The 15,343-nt window shown below is 35.6% G+C and overlaps 1 protein-coding gene across 26 annotated transcripts in view; it reads left to right on the top strand.

The window, feature by feature from the left end:
• Nucleotides 1-15,343, top strand: part of LRRFIP2 (LRR binding FLII interacting protein 2) — a 102,483-nt gene that overhangs the window by 9,219 nt on the left and 77,921 nt on the right. For all 26 annotated transcript variants that reach the window (XM_023535946.1, XM_023536034.1, XM_023536134.1 and 23 more), the window contains exon 2: nt 10,048-10,191. In XM_023535946.1, coding sequence (XP_023391714.1) covers nt 10,102-10,191 — 90 coding nt within the window. In that variant the 5' untranslated portion in view covers nt 10,048-10,101. The remainder of the gene's footprint in view (nt 1-10,047; nt 10,192-15,343) is intronic.

The raw sequence follows: 15,343 nt of genomic DNA, 5'->3' as shown, positions 1-15,343 counted from the left end.
TTGTTTGAATTTATTCCTAAATATTCTATTCTTTTTGATGCTTTTGTAAGTGGAATTGTTTTCTTAATTTCCTTTTTGGATTGTTTATTGTTAGTGTATAGAAATGCAATTGAGTTTTTTTTTTTTTGAATTGATTTTGCGTCCTACAGCTTTGCTAAATTTATTCATCCGACATTTTAAAAAGCTATTGTATTCATTTTTTTATTGTTATGTAACAAATTACACAAATTTAGCAGCTTAACACATATTTATTATCCCTGAGTTTCTGTGGGGTGGGACTCTGAGTATGACTTAGCTAGGTCTGTTGCTCAGGGTCTCATCGAGGATGCAATCGAGTTGTTGGCTGGGCTGAATTCTCATCTGGAGATACAACTGATAAAAATCTGCTTCCAAACTCATTAAGATTTTTGGCAGAATTAATTTCTTTGTGGTTTTAGGACTGAGGCTTCTTGCTTACTAGAGATTACTTGGTCAAGCTCTTGAAGGCTGCTTTCAGCTCTTAGAGGCAACCTGAAGTTTCTGGCCTCATGGCGTTTCTCCGATATGACCACTTCATCAAACCATCAAGGAAAGTCTGGAAGACCTGTGCTAGCTAGACAGTATTGTATAATGTAACATAATCATGGAATGACATCTCATAACTTTTGTCATATTCTTTTGGTTAGAAGCAAGTCACAAGTCCTGCCCACATTCTTGGGGAGGGAGGTGTTTACACAAAGGTGTGCACAGAAGAAGGGAGGATATTGAAGTCCTGCAACATTCCAGTTTTATAATTTTAAATCACTAAGTTGGTATTTTTATTGTAACTAAATATTGTTTACTGCTTAGCCAAGTATTGTATCATGATTGTTTCCTTTCTTTTTTAAGTTTCAGTTTTTCCAATGGGTAAAGAGTTACTTTATTTGTTTTTTTTTTTTTTTAATTGGTTTTTGGCTTAATTTTCTATTCTCCCTATTTTCCCCAAATGCTCCAACAGATTTTTCAAGTGTTTGTTTTATCTATCTAATGTATTTTAGGCAAATACGAAATAATACAGTTTCAGGAAGAATAATAAAATGGGCACCTATGGTCTTACTACTTAGGTCAAGAAATGGATCATTACAATTATCCTAGAAGTTCCCTGTATATATCCTTTAGTGGCACCCCTTCCTCTCCAGGTGATCACAATCCCATTTTACGTATTAATCATCCATTGGGACCAACCCCCCGACCCTGCAATCCATCCCACCTTCCATATGTGTTTCTAATCCATATGCTGTTTAATTTTGAAAAACTGAATAGCTCTACCACCCTTTTGTGTTTATCAGTCAGATTGGCTAAACTACTTTAACAAACAACCCCCAACTTTCAGTGGTTTAACACAAAATTTATGTCTCATTCATATCTCTGTCTGCTGTTAGAAATAGTGGCAAAGGAATAGTTTGTTGTGCACAGTCATCCAGGCCCCTTCTATTTAGTGACTCTGCCATCCCCTGTGGCCTCAGAGACATTCACTGAGTTCTCTGCATCTGGCTGGCAGATTTGAGGGCAAAGACCTCAGTGATAGATTATGTGGAAAATTTGATGGGCCAGGCTTGGACATGGCATACATCACTTTTGCCCACATTCCATTGGCTAGAACTCAAATGGCTGCATGTAATGGCAAGGAAGTCCGTAAAATGTAGCATAGCTGTGGGCAGAAAAGGGAAATGGCTTGGTGAACAATAAGCCAGTCTCTGCCATAGTATGTCTTCCTAAGCCCTATATTGTTTGGTTTTGAAAAACTGAATAGCAAGCATAAACCTAGCTGTGAAAGGATATGTCCATGTTGCCACTATTATATTCAGGCTCCCAGGAGAAGATAAGCTGAACAGAATCTTCCTTGAGCCCTTACTGGTAAGTCACTGGGAAAGTTTGTTAGTCCTGGGAAACCTTAAGACCAAAATCAGGGCATCAGGCAGAGCTGAAGTCTTTACAAGGTACTAATCTAGAAGTGTGGTTGGGGGAGTATGCTTCTCTATATGTTTTTGCTTCTATACTCATCATGCTCTAGCTCTCAAGAATAGGTAAAAGCAAAACACTTTTGTGGTGTGAAATAAATCCTCAGCCAGTCTAGGCACCAGGGAAAGGGACAGCAAGAACTTCATCAACATTATGTCAAGGCAAACTAAATTCAGACAAAAACCTGGACAAGGCTCACCTCATATTAAAAAATCACAAAGGCTGTGAAGATTTTAGTGATGACAGTCTTCCACTATGTTTCTCGAATCACATTGCTTCGATCTGTAGCTTTCTTCCTGGAATATCTATCTTGCCCTCTGGCCCTCTTCTCTGTGGGATTTATTTTCTGAACGCTAAGCTTCCTTTCTTGATTTTCTCTTTTATTGGATGAAGTATGTCTTCTAGTAGCTGATTGACAAAGGGGTTAAAAGGAGTAAATTTTTAAGACCATATCTGAAAATGTCTTCAGTTATCAAGTATTATGAGAACAGAGTGGTTTGGACGTAGGCTGCTTAAAGATTGTCTATAATTTTCCTTCAGAAGTTTGAAGGAATCGCTCTATGATCTTGTTTCCAGAATTACTTTTGGAAATCTGAAGCCATTCTAGTTGTTAATCCTTTATACATGACCTGATTTTCCCACCCATGGAAGCTTTAAAATCATCCTTGTCCCCACTGTTTGAAATTCATGATAATTCATGATAAATTATGATAATTCACTATAAATACCTTGGTGTAAACTAAAGACTTATATTGAGCATTCTGTGGTTTCTTTGACTCTGGCAACTTAGTCGTTAACTTCTGGAAAGTTATTTTATTAATGGTATCTTCTCTCTGTTTCTCTGGTATGTGTGTATGTGGGGGGTGGGGGTGAGGATGGAGGACGAGCAGGCATGGGAATGGAGAGGGTCAGTTTCTCTTTAATTTTTTAAAAAGGAGCCACCAGTGTTGGTATTAGGTATTTTATGAGCAGAAGTACATGTATCTAAAGGGGGAACTCATTGCATGTGTCTTTAGATTGTATTGGCACTTGGATTAGCGTCTCCGACAGCTGTGTTTTCAGCTGTGCTCTTTTCTCTACTCATTCTCTCGTGAACATTGTACTTATATTGCATTTTATCTTGTTGACTTTTATCTTTTATGGGCCTGACTGGTATCTTGCCTACCATTTCAGGGCATTACTTTGCCTTTCTATTTAAGATAGGTTTAGCCTACCTGAACCTGACCAATAAACACGGCTCAAGAAAGGGAAAATGTTGGCTTCTTCCTTTCTGCTACAGAAGTATCTCATGTCACTACTATTTTTTTTTTCTAATGATTGAGCTACATGGGTGGAAGGAATGATAGAAGTCTTCAAGGAAACCTGAAAATTTCAAAGAATTTTGCTCTAATGATAAAAACTTGTGGACTTGAAAATTGGTGTTTTTTTCCCCAGGACTTAGGGGACATTAGTGTTTGCTTCTTTGTTCTAAATGGACCTGTTGATTTGAGTCAGATTTCTAATTTTAAAGATTAATTCAATGGTGTTCATTTATTTAAAATTAGCAATGTGTTTTTCATTTACTTAGAATTTTATTTTGTTTCTAAAAGTGATGGTTAATGTTAATCTGGTAGAAAATTATAGTTTTACCAAAGATGACTAACATAAATTTTTATAATCCTACTTTGTTTATTGAAAACCCCAAAACACTGTGGAACAAAATTGAGAAAATAATATTTTTCTATTGCAATTCCCAGTTCCTGTGCCTTTTATTCACCTAGTCATGTACCCTTCTCAACCATTTTTTTCCCAACACTTTTTTATAAAAATTTTCAAACATACAGAAAAGTTGAAAGTTCTACTGTGAACACTCATGTATCTACTTCCTGGATTCTACTATTAATGTTTTATTATACTTTATCACCTATCTATCCTCTTTATCTATTCCTCTATCCATTATTTCACATTTTGGGAGATGCATTTCAAAATAAGCAGCAGATATCAGTACACTTCATTCCAGTTCAATATTAGTTTAGAGGTCTTTTCTTTTGAGGTAAAAATTACATAGAACGGTATGCATAGATCTTAAGTGTACCATTTAATGACCTCTATCTTCTTTTTCCTTCTAAGTCAAGTTTTCTAATAAGGGGACTTAATACCCATTATAAGTCCACACTCCCAAACTTGTGTATTCATTTAAATTTTCAAAAATAGACTTTGAATACCACAAAGTATCTTAAAAATTTCTTTATTTTTGTTTTTATTGTGTGAATGCGCTGTATAGTATAATGATTATAGTTAAAGGCATTTTTATTTTCCCCAGATTGTTCTATGCTTCAGCAAAAATTCTTAATGTGGCTAATGATATCACATAATGCATGCTGGAAGAAATAACTTGAAGATATTTTTGTTACGTAAAAGTATGAAACTGTAAAGAAAAGCAAGGATTGCTCTTTTGTCAACTTTATTAGCTAAATATGTAAAAGAAGTAGTTAATTCAAGATATTTTAAACATTTATGAAGTGTTGTATAAGTTTATTAAGTGATTGCATTTGTCTTAACTCCTTTGAGCTTCACATTAACCATGTTAAATAGTCGAGATAGTTGTTTCTGCTCTATAGATGAAGAAACCAAAGCTTAGGCAGTAGGAAGGGCAATTGGTTGTGCAGTCAGTTGAACTCAGATTCTCTCACTTGAAATTTCATCCTATGGCAACAACTGCAGTCACACTAAGTCTTTAGTTCAGGTACCATTTCAGATACTGCAGTTTGCTTATGAATAACTACCCAGTGTTTTATTGTGCAGGCCGGTGTTAATTACAATTCCGATGGAAAGACCATGCCAATGTTTTCTGAGTTTTCCATGATGAAATACTTAGATATAAGGGAACTGCAACTATCAGTGTCCAGACAGAATTAAGTGTGCTGTATTTAGAATGTGACATGATGGCATTACATACACATTCTGTTCTCACAAAAGGGAACAATATCATGATTAAAGTGCCACTTAAGGTGGCAAAATGCCTGTTTTTTCAGAAATGTGTTATATTAGAAGCTCCTTGGGGAAGAGAAAGCCTTTTTGATATATCTGTCTATTTTGGAAGGTTTATATTCCACAACATTCTGAAGGTACTTCCCTTCTTTCCCTTAGGTAGACAAATACTTAATGGCGAAACCATCTGGAGAAAAATCAGTGTGACATTGCCTAGGTAAAGGACTTGACAAAAAAGCAGGCAGTTTTGTTCTTTTCAGTGGATGTGAAGGTTTAGCTCTTGGTTTAGTCAGTACCACTAAGGAAAAGCTGGAAGAGGAGAACATAGCTCCAGAAGAAAAGGGTTCTTTTCTAAATGTGACGTGGGATAGAACCTGACTGAAAGTTCTATCAGGATCAGAAACTGGAAATAATCTATTTGAGTCTACGTCCTTATTTTTGTCATCTTGTTGAAAAGCACTTTTCCGTTGGATATGCCAGGAATCTTATTTCTTTTAAGGATTCTCTCTATCACTGATATAGAATGTTCTGGAATTATTAGAAGATCGTTTGCATAGGAGCTGAAAACCTTTAAGGATACCTGCCTGCAGAATACAAATTATATAATTCTTTCAAAAGCACTAGATTGTTTTTTTGAAATAAGTAATAGTTAATCTGCCTCTTGTACAGTTGAAAAAGGTGATAGGACCTGGCCTGTCAGTCAAGTAAACACGTAGGAACCTATAGATAGGATAAGGGAAAGGAAGACAGGACATTTTTCCCATTTCCTACTTAGCCTCTACCTGTGTTCCTTTTCTTGTCATTTCTCTCAGGTTAGCCTGAAGCTTGTTGAAATAGTTTTGTTTTGAAGCATTTTTTAAGAAAAGATAATTCTTTATGTAAATCCGTGTGCTTGGAATATCCTGGCAGGTCTAAGGTCTAAGGGAGTGTTAGTTGAGAAAGAAGCAAAATAGATTCTGGGGAAAGAGGAGAAAGAAATATATTCAAAAGAGTGACACCAGCCGTGGCTTTAGATAGTGTGTCTCAGCTGTATTGCATATTGTACCTAATTTGTACCTAATTTCAGTGCAGTCCACTTGGGGGCCAGTTTATTCTTTGAGCCTTGGATGTGAATGTTTTTATTTTTTTAAAATGCATCTCTCTCCAATGCTGTTGAAATTTTAGAGAATCAAGAATGAAAAAAAAAAAATGCAACCGTCATCCTATCCTTCTAATGAAGCCACTGTTACATATACTTCCAGCCAAATCTTATTTCTTTTTTAAAAAGTTATTTATCTTAGTTTCAAGTATACAGTACATTGGTTAGACATCTATATAGTTCATAAAACGATACGCCTAATTGCTCCCTCCCTCTCCCAACCCTCCACCTAGCCAATATATTAATGCTAACTGCATTCCCTATGCCATGCTTCCCATTCCCGTGACCGTCCATCAGCTACTAATTTGTACTTCTTTAACCCTTCACCCCATTCTCCCAGCCCCCCAAATCTCCTTCTCCTCTATCCGTCACCAAATTGTCCACTATATTTGTGAGTCTGTTTTTGATTAGTTTGTTCTTTTAATTCCTTAGATGCTGCATATAAGTGAAATCATATAGTGTTTATCTTTCTCTGTCTGACTTAAATACCTTCCAGGTCCATCAAAGCAATATCTTTTCCATCCCTTTCCTTTTAGTCTCTGTGTGTTTTTTTAATCTGAAATGAGTCTTTTATATTTATTCTTCTTAAAGAAGTCCCTCCAACATTTCCTGTAATACTGGCTTGGTGGTGATAAATTCCTTTAACTTATTTTTGTCTGGGAATCTCTTTATCTGTCCTTCAACTCTAGATGATAGCTTTGCTGGATAAAGTATTTTTGCTTGTAGATCCTGGGTCTTCATCCTATCGAATATTTTTTTGCCAAGCCCTTCTGTCCTGCATAGTTTCTTTTGAGAAATCTGCTGCCAGTCTTATGGATGTTCCTTTATAGGTAACTATCTGCTATTCTTTTGCTGCTTTTAATATTCTTTCTTTGTATTTAACCTTTGGCATTTTAATTATAATATATCTTGTTGTGAGCCTCTTTGGATCCCTGGTTTTTGGAATTCTCTGAGCTTCCAGGGGTTTTATGTCCATTTCCTTCACCAGGTGAGGGAAGTTTTCCATCAGTATTTCTTCAAGCAGCTGTTCAAAATCTTGATTTTCTTCAAGTATGCCCATCAGATGGATATTTGGACCCTTAATAGTATCCTATATGCTCCTTAAATTATTTTTATAGCCTTGGTATCTTTTTTTTTCTTGCCATTCCGATTATGTGTCCTTGGCTTTCTCATCCTCTAGATAGGGCATTTGATCCTTTTCTTTATTCACTTTGTTTATTCCTTTGTTTATGCCATTTAATATACTTCTCATCTCAGATAATGCGTTCTTCATTTCATATTGGTTACGTTTTATAATTTTCATTTCCATTTTTATGTTTTTTATCTCTTCGTTGAAGTTCTCACTGAATTTATCTACTCTTCCCAAAAGTTTATTGAACATCTTTATTACCAGTGTTTTGAACTCTGCATCTGTTAGATTACTTAACTCCATTATATCTGGATCTCTGTTCTGTTCTCTCATATGGTTTCTGCTTCTTTGTCTTCCCATTTTGGCTGCCTTTCTGTGTCTATTTCTATGTACTAAGCAAAGCTCCTGCGTCTCCCGGTCTTATTAGTGTGGATTTGTGAAGTAGGTGTCCAGTGGCACAGTCCTGAGAGGAGTTCAGCTGCAGGCCAAATTTAGCCCAAGCCTCTTCTCTTCTGGGGCCACCTGTCATGATTCAGCAAGCAGTCCACAGATGCTGTGCTTATAGTTGCCTCAAAAGGGCACATCAGAAACCGAGGCCAGCTGCCTCCAGTGTGAGTCTAGGCAGTGCTCAGCAAGGAGCACCTGACTCGCTGAGGATAAACCTGGATGCAGCTTGGGTGGGGCCTTGAGTTGGGAGAGGTGGGGTTTCAGGGAATCCTCTGGGCGGAGCAACCTCTGTTATCCAGTTTGATGACATCAAGGCTATGGTGGTGCTATGTCCGCACACTGGGACCTGGAGGGCTCAACAGGGAACAGTGGATACTGCCGGCACTTCTGTATAGAGCGAGTCTTGCCTAGGCCCTCACTCTGACAATGTCTCCCTGTAAAACCCTGGTGCGCCCTGCGTGTAGCCATAGCGGCGCTGGTGCTCAGAGTGAGCAGGTTTGTTATCAGGAAAATCCGCTCGTGGCCGCAGCCCCTTTAAGAAGCTTCAGCCGCTGCCGCAGCCTCCGTCTCACGCAGCTGCTGTGGACCAGGCAGCCCTGCATCCTCGCCCCGTCCTACCTTCTGCCATTGCAAGATGATTTCTTGGGTTTCTCTCTAGTTGTAAGGCTTCTTCATCTAGATCCCAGGTGATTTTTTCTTGTTTGCTGCTCCTTGTTTCTGTCACAACTTTGATTTGGTTGCCAGAGGGAGGAACAGAGCCTCTATCATCTATGCCATTTTTTTTCTTCCCCCGAATCTCTTTTTTTTTCTTCTGTGATTATTTTTATGTGTCTAGAATTAGAAAATGCCTACGTTTTTGTATCCTACTTCTGTGAAATGGTTTTCAGTGTGTCCTTGGAAAACTGGCTGAAGGACAAGTGCGTTAGCTAATTTGTCACTAGTCTGAAAGGGAACTTTGAGCATGATGCTTTTTTCTCAATAGGTGATTAATATTTGTATACCATTACTATTAAGTGATTAATGATCTTTAAATTATGCTGAGGATGGAGATGATGGGAGACTTCTGAGAAAACTCCTCTGTGCTTTTCATAAATTGTCCTGATTCATGGCTTGGATTTATCAGCTGCTGCTTTCAGACATCAGTTTTTTTGTTTGTTTCCATTTATAAGTTTTTTTTCATACTTATATCTAGATGTATTTTCTATGGCAGAGTCAGTCTTCATTCTGATTGACAAACTTAACAAGCTAGCTCCGTGAGAATAAGAAATGGTGTCAGGTAAGAGTTGAGAATGGCTTGAATTTTATTGGAGAAAACCTTTTTGGAAGAATAGAATGACAGAGTGGTTCTGTTTTATTTGCCTAAATCAAGTAAATTTTAGTACATTAAGTTCACTTATAGTTTTAATATAGTTTAATATATTAGGACAAACTTACTTGAGAATCTCTTTGTGACTCATAGTGTAATGAAATTTGCCAGTTTATTTTTGTTAAAGCTACGAAAAAAATTTAAGTTAATGGATATTTAGCTAAATGAGCTAGCTGTACTAAGACTATAGGAGAGAGGGAGTCATACAAATTAGGATACATTCTCTCATGAGAATCTTTAATTTCAAATATGTACCACATGTTAGAAAGTTTAGATGGTCTTTATCATCCTTGTTATTTAATCCTAAAGGATTAATTCTTCTTCTCTATTGTAAAAATAAACTTTTCACAATTATAACAACAACAATAGATCCATAGATATGTTCTTAATCGTGAACCTATGTCAGTTTTGTTCATTCCTGTATATTCACCTACCATAGTCCTATCAATAGCAGGCACTCAGATATTTGTTGCATGGACAGTGTTGGTTACTGTTAATTGCAGTATGGTAAACCTTCATTTAACCTTTTATGTGGTAATAGTTTAACTGAAATTGTTTCTTAAATTACACTAAAAAACCAAGTTACCTTTGTAACTAAGGCACTATATTAAAAATTTTTGAATAAGTTCTCTCCAAGTTTTAGGTTAAATGTCTTTTCTCAAATGTTTTTTTTTGCTCTGGAGTGGAAATAGATTTTAGAAATAGCTGTAGTAATCTTAAACAAGTAGAATCACCGTTGGCTGCAGTTTTCTGAGGGTAATATAACATATTCTCATAAGCTTCCATGGGCATTATGGTAAAAGAGTTGGGAGGTTCAGTAATTAGTATTAGTATAAATTTAAATATTCTAAAATCTATTGGAATAATTTGATAATGAGAACAAATATTCGTGATTAATTTTAATTTATATGTAAATACATAAATATAATTTCTCTTTGTTAAAAGTCAATCTATAAATGAGCATTAACATTGCACAAAGAGAAACATCTTAAATTATTCTGTTTCTGTTTATTTCAGGGCTGACAAGAGTGAAATCACTTTTCAGAGTTAAAAGAAGATCAAGAAGACAAGATGGGGACTCCTGGTTCAGGAAGGAAAAGAACACCTGTGAAAGACCGATTTTCTGCAGAAGATGAAGCTTTGAGTAACATTGCCAGAGAGGTGTGTGGAAAACTCCCTCTCAACACTGACATGCACAGATGAGAATGTTTTCTGTGAGAGCAATACAGACATTCATTGAGCTAGTTTCAGAATGCTTACTGTGAATAAAATGTTGTATCTGGCTTCTAAAATACTGTATTAAAATAAAATATAGTTATTATCTTTTTACTTGGATATCTATCTCATCTAAAATTAATTTTTCATTTTACTTTTGTGGATTATTTTAATTCCAGGTACTTGTCCTAATGGGACAAGTATTGAAATTTATAAATAATCTTTAGCATTGAAGCGTAAAGTAATGAGAATCTTAAAGATATGATAAATATTTTATAGAAATGCTTTTTGGGCTATATACGGTTAATTTATTCCACGGGGCACTGTAAAAAGGTGGACAGAAACAATCCTATTTGGTATCTGCTCAGTGTCTTTCTGTTTTCTTTTTAAATATTGCAGTAGAATTTTTATGTTTAACTTTTAGCTAGTAACAGGGCTTTTGAAGCATTTTTTGTTTCAGTTTGTTGACAACTCAGAAAAAAGAAAAAGGGAAAGAAAGGGTTGTCACCTATTGAATCACTGGCAACGTTTCCTGTTGCGTATTGGAAATTTAAGGTAACTCTCAGCTGTGATTTCTTAGTGGGGTGCCAACTTTGTTTCAGACTCTAATTCTATCTACAGTTCCAGACCTGACCATAAACTAATCTAGGATACAAATTGCTTAGAGTACTGTATTATTAAATTATATTCTTTTGGTGAGAATTATTCCTTTGTCACTTCCTCTTTGTTATTCTTGGTAACTAACTCATTTAGGGCTAGTGCTGTTTCCTTTTGACATATTACACAGTCTTTTTTGACCCAGCTCATTGTTATATTTTTCCTCTGGTAAGCTACTTAGCTTTTGAATTAGAAGTCAAATTCTGTAGGAGGATATTTGAAACAAAGAAAAGTTATAAAAACTGATGACAAAATTTATATTACTTTAACAAAATTACTTTAAAAAATCAGGGAGATATTTTTAGATAAAAAGGTAAAAGATATTTAAAAATGAAATAATAGTACATTATAACAATCTAAAGTATTTGCATGAATGAAGTATTTTGGAAGCCACATAGTTTTAGTTGAAAATTGAAACTACTCAAAATGTTTACTTCCAAATTTGGAGGGATATAACCAGATGAATAAGGGGAGAAAATACCAGCACCTTCTAGTCTCATTTTATACTGTCATTAAGTATTTGACCTTTTTTGGATAATATTCTAACATCCAGTATTTATTTAACATCCAGTGCTTACTATGTGACAAACACTATTCTAAGTATTTAAAATACATTAATCAGTTTAATTCTCACAAAATTCTGCGATTGGTTTTATTATTATCTTCATTTTATTGATGAAGAAACTTCCCTAAGGTCATATAGCTAGAAAAGTAACTTCCCTAAGGTCATATAGCTAGGAAATAGCAGAGCTTTGATTGAAACACATGAACTCCGGCTCCAAAGTCTGAGCATTTAACCACTCACTCTGCTATACTGTTTCTGAATCTTCTCCAACTCCTTCATTAATAGCTTGTTTTTCTGTAACTTTTGAAAGCATGTTCACATCTTAGTTCTTACAAAAACATGAGTTAGACAGGATAGGTATTATTATTAGCCTCACTTATAGGTGAAGAAACAGATGAAGCTGAGAGATAACTGTCAAAAAGGTTTCAGAACTGGAATTCGAATTCAGCTATTTAAAGCCATTGTTTATTTTACTGTACCATATTTCCAGAAGAGGTGGGCTTTGGAGACTGTGGCTTTAATTCTAACCTTTTTGGTTGCTGGTTGAATAATTTTGTTAAGTAATTACTCTAGACTTTGGTGCCTTCTTCTATTAAATGTGAATAATACTGTCTTCCTGTCTTACAGGGCTGTTGTGATGACTAAAGGAATAATGCATGTAAACCTTTAGTGCAGTGTTAGGCTTGCAGTAAGCTATTTTGTTGCTTATTAAATAGAAATAGAAAGTGAGACTAGAGGTAAAATAGTCTCTTTTTGTAAAAAGAAACTTATTAAGGTAGGTGTTCTAAAACATGGTTGATCATCTAGAATCTCCCAGGGAGCATTTTCAGATTTTATAGATTCCTAATCTATACCTCATACTTAGCTAAATCTGAATCTATAGGATTCAGCTCAGAAATCTATTTAAAAACACACATACACACACCCTGCACGCACCCCGCACGCACCCCGCACGCACCCCGCACGCACCCCACACACACCCCCCACACTCCGCACACCATCCTAGAGCACTTTGATGGCAAGTCGGGTTTGGGAACCATGAACCAAAATACACAGAAGATCCTATCCTGGATGTTCCTATTTTAAAAATTGAGATATAATTGATCTATAAATTATATTAGTTTCAGGTGTACAACATAATGATTCGATATTTGTGTATATTGCAAAATGGTCACCACAGTAAGTTTAGTTAACATCCAACATTGCACATAATTACAAATTGTTTTTTGTGATAAGAACTTTTAAGATCTCTCTTAGCAACTTTCAAATATGCAATACAGTATTATTAACTATAGCTACCATGCTGTACATTACATCCTTATGCCTTATTTATTTCATAACTGGAAGTTTATACCTTTTGACTCATTTCACTCGCCCACCTCCCCTGCCTCTGGCAATCTGCAGTCTCTTCTTTTTATCTATGAGCTTGGGTTTTTTTTTTTTTTTTTTTTTCAGATCCTTATATTAGTGAGATCATATGCCATTAAAGTCACAAGTGTCAAGATTTCATAATTTTTTTATCGCTGAATAATATTCTATTGTGTGTACACACATACACATACCATTTTTTTTAATCATTCATTCATTGATTGACATATCTTGGCTATTGTAAAGAATGATGTAGTGAACATAGGGGTGCATATATCTTTTTTAGTGTTTTCATTTTCTTCAGATAAATACCTAGAAATGGAATTGCTGGATCATATGGTAGTTCTGTTTTTACTTTTTTGAAGAACCTCTGTACCATGATCTCCAGAATTCTTTCCATTTTGTACAACTTGAGTGCATTTTAAAAAGATGTTGAAAAGTTCAAAGACTGCTCTGCGAAGGCGGGAACGTGGATGTATTTAGAAGTCATGTTTTGTCAGTAATAGGCATGTTGCTGCTTTGCTGGGGAAGCATGGGCTGTCACAGGTTTCAGAAGAGCTCAGAAGAGCAGGTGTCGGAAGGGGTCACCAGCAAGTTCTCTAGAGTATCAGAAGACCGATCTGGATGCTTGTCTTTTTTGTTTGCTTGGCTTTGATTGTTTCACATGTTTGGAGAAAATGCAATTGGAGGGTTGGCTTTCAGTGAAAATTACCTGAAAGCACAAAATTTCAAATTGAGGAGCCTTAGGCAGCTAGCTTAAAGTTGGGCAGTGAAAAGGCCAAAAGGAAAAATATTGACTCATTTGAAATTTGATGTTGGAGGAGAGCTTTACAGATACCCTGGACCGCCAGAAAGACAAGTGGGTTCTAGAGCAAAGTAAGCCTGAAACGTCACTGGAGGCAAAAGCAACAAAACTAAAGCTGTTTTACTTCGAGCACATCATGAGAAGACAGAGTTCTTTGGAAAAGACAGTAATGCTAGGAAAAAGAGAAGGCAGCAGGAAAAGAGGAAGACCAAATATGAGATGGATTGAATCCATAAAAGAAGCCATAGGCATGAGTCTTATAGGAGCTGAGCAGGGCTATTGAAGACAGGCCATTGTGGACAGCACTCATTCATAGGGTTGCCAGTAGTCGGAGCCATCTCTACAACAGGTAACACAGGAAGCTAGCTTCTCAAAAGGAGAAAGATGAGGGTAGGATGAAAGCCAGTTATGCTGCCTTACCATAGTTTGGTGAATGTTAAGGTGACTATTCTATGAGAAAAACTGAAGCCTCTTGAGGGTTTTGCAAGTACTTTTTAAAAAGACATACTGAAACCTGGAATAGTACTGCTTTCTTTGTTTTATAGAGGAAATTATGCAGAAAACATGTTTTATGCACATTTTTTTAAATGGAAGTCATCAGAATGTTGTTTTTTTTTTGACCTGATTATCTGAGAGTCTTTCTTACTCTGAAATTCTGTGATTTCATTAAAGGTCCAGGACCCAAAGAAAATTGTGGCTCGTAATGCACAATTCTGTTCAATTTAAAGAATCAGTGACAGGCATGGAAACTGATCATCTTTTGTAGAAGTTAGACTCTAGCAAACAGAGTGTTCTGAGACTTTTATGTTGAGCAGAATTTACATGTATACATATTCGGTGCTCAAACCTACTTGTAATAAGGAAGAAAGGAAGTTCTATGACTGTTTAATATTCGTGGCTGCTAGAAACTTTTGGATTTTTTAAAATAGTTTTTTTGAGATTATGATTCATATAACATGATTGACCCATTTGAAGCATACAAGTCAATAGTTTCTGGTATATTATGTTATAAACTTTTTAAGTTGTCAAAATACATGTAATAAAATTTGCCATTTTAACTATTTTTAAGTCTACAATTTAGTGGCATTAATTATATTCACTATGTTGCGTAACCATCACCACTATCTATTTCTAAAATCTTTTCATCATCCCACACAGAAACTCTGTAACCATTAAGCAATAACTTCCAACTTCCCCCTCTCCCAGCCCCTGGTAACCTCTAATCTACTTTATGTCTCTTGAATTTGCCTATTCTAGATATTTCATATAACTGGAATTATACAATGTTTGTCCTTTTGTGTCTGGCTTATTTCACTTAGCATAATGTCTACAAGATTCATCCTTCATCCATATTATAGCATGCATCAGAACTTCATTTCTTTTTCTCCCCTTCTAAATAACTTCATTCCTTTATATGGCTGAATAATATTTCATTGTATGTATATACTACTTCTTGTTTATCCATTTATTTGTTAATGACACTTGGTTGTATTTCATTTTGCTGTCTAAGGAGGTAATGGCCATTTTAGGCATCTAGTAGTGAGAACCAAAATTGTGGTTTTTGATTATGAATTAGCAGGATACAAAAGGAAGAATTATACTTATGCTTAGTTTAAAAGAAACTGTCCAGAAAATAAATAAATAAAAGATACTGTCCAGTGTTATTGCTTTATACAATATGGAATGATCACCATAATTGCTCA

This window comes from Pteropus vampyrus, unplaced genomic scaffold, assembly GCF_000151845.1.
Source record: "Pteropus vampyrus isolate Shadow unplaced genomic scaffold, Pvam_2.0 Scaffold1, whole genome shotgun sequence".
NCBI classification, from domain to species: Eukaryota; Metazoa; Chordata; class Mammalia; order Chiroptera; family Pteropodidae; genus Pteropus; species Pteropus vampyrus.
This window is presented reverse-complemented; position numbering and strand designations above follow the sequence as displayed.